This window comes from Schistocerca gregaria, chromosome 1, assembly GCF_023897955.1.
Source record: "Schistocerca gregaria isolate iqSchGreg1 chromosome 1, iqSchGreg1.2, whole genome shotgun sequence".
Classification (NCBI taxonomy): Eukaryota; Metazoa; Arthropoda; class Insecta; order Orthoptera; family Acrididae; genus Schistocerca; species Schistocerca gregaria.
The window spans coordinates 324526657-324537221 of NC_064920.1; the positions used below are offsets into that span (position 1 = coordinate 324526657).

Genomic DNA, 10565 nt, shown 5'->3' on the forward strand with positions numbered 1-10565 from the left:
ATCTATCACTTGGCTTGCTAATGTCACCATTTGTTTGATTGCTAAGTTTACGAATACGTGTTGGCTATAATTAAACTGTCGCTACTTGAACCAGCGTAGAGTACTGTTTATCGCTTGTATACTCAACTTCACAGGAACGACGCTAAGACTATGCACTGCGGGATTCGCGTTGTTAGTAGCGTAAGTGTCATGCCTTGCCGTTAGGCGGAAGTACTGGCACGGCGACATGGGGTTGAAACACAAGCATCAGTGTGCAGACTGCCAACACAGGTCAGGACAAGTTGAGCAGGACTTTACTCATAAAGATATTTTATCAAAACGACAGCAACAGTGCTGCTGCTCTTCGCAAGTATCGACGCATGGCTCGTGAGATCACTCGGATACTGCGAAACACATTTAGGAAATTTGAATTATTGGATGATCGTTCCAAACTGCTTGGCACCCCGGATCGCAGGATTTCGACCGGTGTGATTTTTGGATGCAGGACTACCTGAAAAATGATGTATCAACGGAACACTAACACAGGGTGGGGATTGTAGATGACCATAGTTAGGAAATTAGCATACATCTCCCTGAGATGTTTCGGGCAGAAGTAGAGCAATCTATAGTGCAGTTACAGGTTGTCACGGATGCAGGGAGTAATCACATTGAGCAACGCCTGTAACCTGGAACATAAAGCTAATACGCAACTATCAAATGTTACCCTCTCATGTGGAAATCAAAAACACTTTCAATGGTTTATTCGTTATTTCTCTACCACATATCTTGTTTGCACGAACTTTCACTGTCCTACGATCATTAGTTCATCGTGGGGGCCCTCTAAAGTAGTGAAAGTTTAATATAACGACCCTTTTGTTGTCATATATTGATCTGCTTTAAGTCATTGTTCACTCCACCTTTATCGAACTATAGCTGTGGCTTTGTTATTTATTTTTGTCAGTCTCGTGTAGACAATCTTTCATCCCTGTGAGCACCGTTGTAGTTCTTCTTGCTATCTGTACGCAATGTAGATACACTACTGGCCATTAAAATTGCTACACCAAGAAGAAATGCAGATAATAAATGGGTATTCATTGGACAAATATATTTTACTAGAACTGACATATGATTACATTTTCACGCAATTTGGGTGCATAGATCCTGAGAAATCAGTACCCAGAAAACCACCTGTGACCGTAATAACGACCTTCATACGCCTGGGCATTGAGTCAAACAGAGCTTGGATGGCGTGTACAGGTACAGCTGCCCATGCAGCTTCAACACGATACCACAGTTCATCAAGAGCAGTGACTGGCGCATTGTGACGAGCCAGTTGCTCGGCCACCATTGACCAGACATTTTCAATTGGTGACAGATCTGGAGAATGTGCTGGCCAGGGCAGCAGCTGAACATTTTCTGTATCCAGAAAGGTCCATACAGGACCTCTAACACGCGGTCGTACAATATCCTGCTGAAATGTAGAGTTTCGCCGGGATCGAATGAAGGGTAGAGCCACAGGTCGTAACACATCTGAAATGTAACGTCCACTGTTCAAAGTGCCGTCAATGGGAACAAGAGGTGACCGAGACGTGTCACCAATGGCACCCCATACCATTACGCCGTGTGATACACCAGTATGGCGATGACAAATACACGCTTTCAATGTGCGTTCACCGCGGTGTCGCCAAACACGGATGCGACCATCAGGATGTTGTAAACAGAACCTGGATTCATCCGAAAAAATGACATTTTGTCATTAGACCACCCAGGTTCATCGTTCAGTACACCATAGCAGGCGCTCCTGTCTGTGATGCAGCGCCAAAGGTAACCACAGCCATGGTCTCCGAGTTGATAGTCCATGCTGCTGCAAACGTCGTCGAACTGTTCGTGCAGATCGTTGTTGTCTTGTAGACGTCCCCATGTGTTGACTCAGGGATCGAGACGTTATAGCCATGCGGATAAAATGCCTGTCACCTCGGCTGCTAGTGAGACGAGGCCGTTGGGATGCAGCACGGCGTTACGTATTACCATCCTGAACCCACCGATTCCATATTCATCTAACAGTCGTTGGATCTCGACCAACGCGAGCAGCAATATCGCGATACGATAAACCGCAATCGCGTTAGGCTACAATCCGACCTTTAGCAAAGTAGGAAACTTGAAGGTATGCATTTGTCCTCCTTACACGACGTATCACAACAACGTTTCACCAGGCAACGAAGGTCAACTGCTGTTTGTGTATGAGAAATCTGTTGGAAACTTCCCTCGTGGCAGTACGTTGTAGGTGTCGCTACCGGCGCCAACCTTGTGTGAATGCTCTGAAAAGCTAATCATTTGCATGTCACAGCGTATTCTTCCTGTCGATTAAATTTCGCGTCTGTAGCCCGTCATCTTCGAGGTGTAGTAATTTTAATGGCCAGTAGTGTGCATGAACTCTAGAAATACGTGTCCTCTGTAAATGTGTGTAGACCTCTGAGTATCACAACACGTAGCATTTCAAAAATACAGCACCGTTTGGTGACGGGAGACTGGCGGGTTGAAGAATGGATACATGACTGGCGTAAGTGACACCTCAGAGTATACTACATGCTCACCATCATCACAGTCAGTTGGAAATGAATCACGTGCACCTCAGGCAAGCCTAAAGTAACTGTCTCTCACCTCGTCCCCCATCACACTGAAAACTATAAGTACAAAGAACAAGATCGCTCCGTTTATCAACGGATGTGCCTAAGGATTCGTTTCTTCCCAGAAATGAGAACATAAGCTGCACAAGCTACACTGTAATCATACTATCTTTTCCACAGAACTTTGATTAATACGTTGGAGACACGTAAGGTGCACGAAATCTGAGCCCCTCCCAGCTACCCAAGTTTACGTTTCACATGGTTTCCATACATTTGTTAACCCGAATATCGGGAGGGTTCCTTGTTCTGTCTGAGCTTTTCCTACATTTGTAATGGGACCAACGGAATGCTAAACCCTAATCTTCTATTAGTAATGTATCTTGGACTAGGGTGCGACGACCAGACCTGCGAAAGCATAAATACTTGTTAAAAGGTTTTCGATATCTACGGTATGAAACTCAGTTTGCTCATACCTGTTCTTTCTGTGTTACAGTGATATTGATTTGGAAGTGACTGGCCTGGGTATCCTCAACTGGCTGGTGTCGCAGATCGCTACGTGGGTCTTGGGTTTCTTCACGGACAGCATCGCTCCATTCATCAACAAGTATCTGCAGGATATTGCCTCAACCAGCGTCTCCTTGGTCAACCCGTTAGACTACTTACAGTGAGGGCCTCAACGGCTCTCTTTGTAGAAATACGCACTGAAGACTTGAATCCCTACAGCCAGACATAAAGTCTATAAAGCAGACGTACTTCCCAACTCAACAGTCGTAACGCATACAGCGCCGTCCGCCACTGCAGATCACGGTATCCGTGATCCAGGCCCGCAGGTTAAGTAAAGGTTTTCTTTGCCTGTTGTGTATGTTGTACGATACCGTTGCAATGTGAAGTTAATATGGATATTACTGCTATGGGCACAAGTTCTCGTGTTTCTGCAAAATAAATATCTAAATTATCCAACACTATCTGCCTTTGTTTTTTTATCTACACTGAACAACTAGAACGTGCGAAGGAAATGACCGTGCAATATACCTTATGTTTCCATCGGTGCTGTTTTGCAGACCACGGTCACTGATAAGTTGCCAAGCTCAAAGAAAACAAATACCAGATCAAAATCGAAATATAAAGCTAAAAAGAAGGGGGCGTAATTAAAAAAAATATTTCGGAACAATGGGTTACCAAAAAGTTAAAAATTTAAGTAATTATAAGACTACGCTTTACGCTTGAGACCAAAACTATATTAGTTTGAAGTGGATAACATGCCATTCCCAAATCTGTCAAAAGAATAGCCATAAACAATGGTTATTTTGATAATTACGCTAATTATCAGAGATGATAGTATGAATGAGAAGCTGCTATTGTTAACTCATAATTAACATTTATGATGTCATCAACCGAACTATAATACTAACTGACGTCACGTCAAATACTCCCTCAGGTGGGTATTGCGTGTGGTAAAACTGAAGAGTAAATAAATGTCGTGTGACTAGGGCCTCCCGTCGAGTAGACCATTCGCCAGGTGCAAGTCTTTCGATCTGACGCCATTGAGGCGACCTGCGCCTCGATGGCGATGAGATGATGATGATTAGGACAACACAACACCCAGTCCCTGAGCGGAGAAGATCTTCGACCCAGCCGGGAATCGAACTTGGGCCCGTAGAACTGACATTCTGTCGCACTGACTACTCAGCTACCGGGGGAGGACAACTGAAGAGTATCTCTGGTACATGCGGAGCAAACGTTAAAACTCTCGTGTGTTTAAATCATCTCCGCATGTCAATCGAGTAACTGTGTGTCATTGAGATAACGTCTGACAAGCATAGCCCGCTAGTAAAATCTACCAGCCTCGGCATTCCTTACCTTAGTTTGTTATGATGAGAAGATCAGCCGACCGCCGCAAAGCTGCTACTGAATGGAATGTCTGTGTTGTTAAACGCGCAGCAAATTTCGATTCGGTGGTTTGGAGGCCAAGAACTTCGGTTTTACGTAAACTTCTGCAGCAAAGGAAAATATCTGCTTCAGCACAAATGGTAAGATAGATTTACACGAGCACTACGAAATATTGAATACTTTTCTCCACTGTCGTAACAAAAATGTTGCTTTTCCTAGTTCTGGTATTATATACGTTCCCAACTGTTATCTTACACCGTAAGTTTGCAAGTATGCTTGCCACAAAATACGATACTGCATAATAGCAAATTCACAAAGGACACTTACAGACAACGCATGCTGTTTCCAGTGAACTCACGGGAATATATCAAATGAATTAATGGAGATCGTTGTGAAGTGGTTTAAATCAGATGTCTACAGGTTGAACAGGATATTTCCTTTGACTTCTTTCATTATGAAGTAACCAGTGATGCGACATCAGCCAATTTCGAAAGCTTAGAGTATTAAGTTGTGTATGTGAGGAGAAGTACGAAGCGCCTCATTGGCAGATTTAGTTTGAAATTCTGCAAATTTAGACTTTAATGGTTTTCAACTACTTTTAAAAAGTTATTTATTTGCGGAAAATGTAAATTTTTCTTTTTAAAGAAGGTATATTAGGGTATTTTAATACTGGCGTCAGCATAAGACAGTGACTATTATACACACAAAGAGTTACGTTGCGCTTCGCGCGTAGTAGCTAGTTTTGTTTTTCCCATCAGTGTGAAGTAGTGGTGGTTTTTTTTTTGCACAAGGAATCTCCTGTCATAATCTGGTACGCGTTATTTCCATACTGTGCAAGACGCTCTCATAGCAAGCAAATGTACCATTTCTGCTCCTTAGTCTGTTGTTCAGTCTCTGTATGCACTTTTTTGTCACCTTAGTTCTTTTTCCTACCCATTTTTTAAAGTAATTCGTTTGCTATTGGAACTACAACTTCCGTGAATTCAGTGGAACATTTGTAAAGGTTTCTTGCGTAGGGTTTGCAGTTCTTTCACTTTTACTACACACTGCGTAACTGAAAGGCTTAAATTCAGTATGGCTCCTAATTGTTACTGCAACTGGAATTTTATATAGAATCTATTGTGGAAATATGCTAAAAATGCTACCCATTTCTAGAATTTTTCTCTTCAAATTCACCTCAACAAAACATTTACTGCAAACTGAATTGACAGTTTTTGTCGTGATGTTTTCTCGAGAGATCAGTCCAAGCCACATATTTCTTGGGTCAATATGAACCGGAAATTCGTATTAAATTACGCCACTAGCTTTTTCCTTTTTCATTCTTACAGAACAGAGCACAGCAGTGAGGCATCTATCAGGAATAATGAGTATGTTTCAAAGTATTACATTTCCCTGAAACGTAGTATCAACGAACTTTAGAGAAAATATTCATGTCAGCAACCATCACAGCTGTAGTATGAATGTTAATACTACAGCAATATCTTAAACTAGAAATGTTTTTGAAGTGGGTCCGCCTTGGCCAAAACACATTATTCTTTTTCTTTATATTCCTCAGGCATGTTTCGCTGAAGTTTCAACATCATCAGTGGTTTGTTTTGTTACCTTCTACAAAAGAGGAAAAATCGTTTTTACTACATGTACACATAAATTTGGGATTTAAAAACGAATTTACATGTGTAAATAATAGAGAAATTTTTTTATGTATACCATGCTGTGGATATCCTGGACCTTATAAATTTAAACCCATAAACACCAAAAAACGCCTTCCAAGCATACACACACACAAACACCCACTCACACACACAAACACCCCCCTCGCCCCCAACAAATACACAATTAATAACAATAAATAAACAAAAATTAATGAATGAAACAAAAATAACAAATTAAATTAAAAACAAAAAAGACTAATTAAATGAAAAAAACTGACTCCAAGTCACTCACCCCCCCCCCCCCCACATACACACACGGACACAAAAAGGGATAGGTGCATCCCACAAAGATTCAAGACTCCCACCCAGAAAGTATTCAACTGTTCAGCTGTCCACCATCTTCTTTCTAATGTTTGTAAACAGTGACACGAAAAGTTACATTGTCCAGGTTTTACAGCGAAGATGATTGAGAAATCAGTGAAACACACATGCACACGTCTTCCACACAGTATTAGTTAATGTTAGGAATAACCATAACACGCCCAATCGTTAATTTTCGAATAAAATAACTCTTCAGCAGTACGTTCTGCGTGGTTGCAGATAACCAAATGAAAAACAAAATAATGGCATAAATTCATATAGTCCAGGAAATCTACAGCATGTAGTAATAAGTTAAACACACAAAAGTTTGTCTGTTTTTCAAACATGTAAGCACTGTTTTCAAAAATTCAAATTTATATGTGCACAAGCAATAAGAAGCATTTTTCCTGTTTTATAAAAGAGAACAGAAAACCCACTGATGTTGCTGAAACCTCAGCAGAACATAACTGTGGAGTAAAAATAAAAATTGTGTTTGCTCGAAGTGGACCCTCTTCAAAAACTTATCTACACTCCTGGAAATTGAAATAAGAACACCGTGAATTCATTGTCCCAGGAAGGGGAAACTTTATTGACACATTCCTGGGCTCAGATACATCACATGATCACCCTGACAGATCCACAGGCACATAGACACAGGCAACAGAGCATGCACAATGTCGGCACTAGTACAGTGTATATCCACCTTTCGCAGCAATGCAGGCTGCTGTTCTCCCATGGAGACGATCGTAGAGATGCTGGATGTAGTCCTGTGGAACGGCTTGCCATGCCATTTCCACCTGGCGCCTCAGTTGGACCAGCGTTCGTGCTGGACGTGCAGACCGCGTGAGACGACGCTTCATCCAGTCCCAAACATGCTCAATGGGGGACAGATCCGGAGATCTTGCTGGCCAGGGTAGTTGACTTACACCTTCTAGAGCACGTTGGGTGGCACGGGATACATGCGGACGTGCATTGTCCTGTTGGAACAGCAAGTTCCCTTGCCGGTCCAGGAATGGTAGAACGATGGGTTCGGTGACGGTTTGGACGTAGCGTGCACTGTTCAGTGTCCCCTCGACGATCACCTGAGGTGTACGGCCAGTGTAGGAGATCGCTCCCCACACCATGATGCCGGGTGTTGGCCCTGTATGCCTCGGTCGTATGCAGTCCTGATTGTGGCGCTCACCTGCACGGCGCCAAACACGCATACGACCATCATTGGCACCAAGGCAGAAGCGACTCTCATCGCTGAAGACGACACGTCTCCATTCGTCCCTCCATTCACGCCTGTCGCGACACCACTGGAGGCGGGCTGCACGATGTTGGGGCGTGAGCGGAAGACGGCCTAACGGTGTGCGGGACCGTAGCCCAGCTTCATGGAGACGGTTGCGAATGGTCCTCGCCGATACCCCAGGAGCAACAGTGTCCCTAATTTGCTGGGAAGTGGCGGTGCGGTCCCCTACGGCACTGCGTAGGATCCTACGGTCTTGGCGTGCATCCGTGCGTCGCTTCGGTCCGGTCCCAGGTCGACGGGCACGTGCACCTTCCGCCGACCACTGGCGACAACATCGATGTACTGTGGAGACCTCACGCCCCACGTGTTGAGTAATTCGGCGGTACGTCCACCCGGCCTCCCGCATGCCCACTATACGCCCTCGCTCAAAGTCCGTCAACTGCACATAAGGTTCACGTCCACGCTGTCGCGGCATGCTACCAGTGTTAAAGACTGCGATGGAGCTCCGTATGCCACGGCAAACTGGCTGACACTGACGGCGGCGGTGCACAAATGCTGCGCAGCTAGCGCCATTCGACGGCCAACACCGCGGTTCCTGGTGTGTCCGCTGTGCCGTGCGTGTGATCATTGCTTGTACAGGCCTCTCGCAGTGTCCGGAGCAAGTATGGTGGGTCTGACACACCGGTGTCAATGTGTTCTTTTTTTCCATTGCCAGGAGTGTATTTCCAAGCAAACAAGGTCAGAAGAGTTTAATCCTCAAGATGATTAATTTCAACATTTTCTTTCTGTACTACTTACCTTCGTCAGAAAGTCAGTACAGTCCGACAATAACCTTCAGACATAATAAATTCAGTCAATCATATTTTTCGTATTCACTGTCCACAACCCACGCAAGCACATGAGATTTTGACACAATTCGACAGTCTAGGATTGCATACGCGGAGCTCACTATCATACTGACGGCCTATGGCATGCGGAACCGACGGCGTGTGTCACCATGTGCTGGAAAACGTGCAGACTCCACCGACTCGATCACTGCATATGACGGCGGAAAGTGCCGAGCCTGCAAGAACGTTCAAGGTGACTAAGGTACACATATCAGAAAAAGATTTGCATCACTTCGTTTCTGAGAGTTCCGGAACCTGTGCAGAAAATTGGAAGAGAGATCAACAAAAACATCTTTTGCCCCCGTTTCATTGCTCATGAAAACCTCACATTGCTTGTTGTACCACAATATAGCGATACTTTCAGAGATGGTGGTCCAGATTGCTGTACACATCGGTGTCTCTAATAACCAGTAGAACGTCCTCTTGCACAGATGCATGACTGTACGCGTCCAGGCATACTATCCACAAGACACTGTTGGTTCAGATAGTCCCTCGTCGTCCATAAACAGTTCTTTACAATCCATCCCAGGCACGTTCGATAGGGTTCATGTCTGGAGAACATGCTCCCACTCTAGTCGAGCTACGTCGTTATCCTGAAGGAAGACTTCCACAAGATGTGCACGATGGGTCGCGAACTGTCGCCCTTGAAGACTAATTTCTCGCCAGTATGCTGCCGAAATGGTTGCACTAGCGGTCGGAGTTCACGTATCATGCAGCCGTTACGGCACCTTCCATGACCTCCAGTGACGTACGTCGGCTCCACGTAAGGCCACGCGAAAACAGCAGGGAACCTCCTGCTTGCTGATCTTGCTAGACAGTGTGTCCCAGGCGTTCAGCCTGACCGGGTTGCCTCCAAAACGTCTCCGACGAGTATGTGGTTGAAGGCACATGGGACACTCATCCGAGAAGAGAACGTGATGCCAATCCTGAGCGGTGCATTCCGCATGTGGTTGGGCCCATCTGTACTGAACTGCATGTGTCGTGATTGCAAGACGGACCTCGCATGGACGTCAGTAGTGAAGTTGCGCATCACGCAGCCTAGTGCACACAGTTTTATTCGTAACACGACGTCGCGTGGGTGCACGAAAGCATTATTCAAGATAGTGGCGTTTCTGTCAGGGTTCCTCCGTGCCATAATCCGTAGGTAGCGGCCATCCACCGCAGTAGCAGCCCTTGGGCGGCCTGAGCGAGGCATGTCATCGACAGTTTCTTTCTCTTTGTATCTTCTCCATGTCCGAACAACATCACTTTGGTTCACTCCGAGACGCCTGGACACTTCCCTTGTTGAGAGCACTTCCTGTCACAGAGTAACAATGCGGACGAGATCGAACCGCGGTATTGACCGTCTAGGCTTGGATAAACTGACAACAAGAGCTGTGTACCTCCTTCCTGGTGGAATAACTTGGAACTGATCGGTTGTCGGACCCCCTCCACCTAATAGGCGCTGTTCATGCATAGTTGTTTACATCTTTGGGCGGGTTTAGTGACATCTCTGAACAGTCAAAGGGACTTGTCTGTGATTCAGTATCGACAGTTGTAAGGTGTCAGGCAAATCCAACACCTTCCATGAAAACCCTGACATAATAAGCAAATCTAGTAGTATGTCACATAGCTCCGAATAAATCGTGACATTAAGTTAACCAAAGTAATACAGGTAACGAGTGAGCAAAATGGAATACCACAGACTAACACAAGAACGCCTACATGCATGTCGTACCTTCCCACTGTGAGACCGACGCAGTTCCGAGGGAGAAACGAGAACAGAAGCCGAGAGCAGAACCGTGTTAAGCTAGAAGGCCCTACGATAAGGGACGGACAGGACACCCACGTCGCCAGCTAACCACTATGGCTCACCACCTGCACGTTTTAGCGTGAGACTTTTTCGTGTCCCTGTTATGTCAAGGACCACCCCGCAGCCCGTGTTAAAAGCTAGAGCCCT

The 10565-nt window shown here is 45.1% G+C and overlaps 1 protein-coding gene across 1 annotated transcript in view; it reads left to right on the top strand.

The window, feature by feature from the left end:
- Positions 1-3571, top strand: part of LOC126284436 (uncharacterized) — a 51544-nt gene extending 47973 nt beyond the window's left edge. The window contains exon 12 of the mRNA XM_049983769.1: positions 3100-3571. Within this exon, the coding sequence (XP_049839726.1) occupies positions 3100-3274 (175 nt within the window). The 3' untranslated portion in view covers positions 3275-3571. The remainder of the gene's footprint in view (positions 1-3099) is intronic.
- The last annotated feature ends 6994 nt before the right edge of the window (positions 3572-10565 follow it).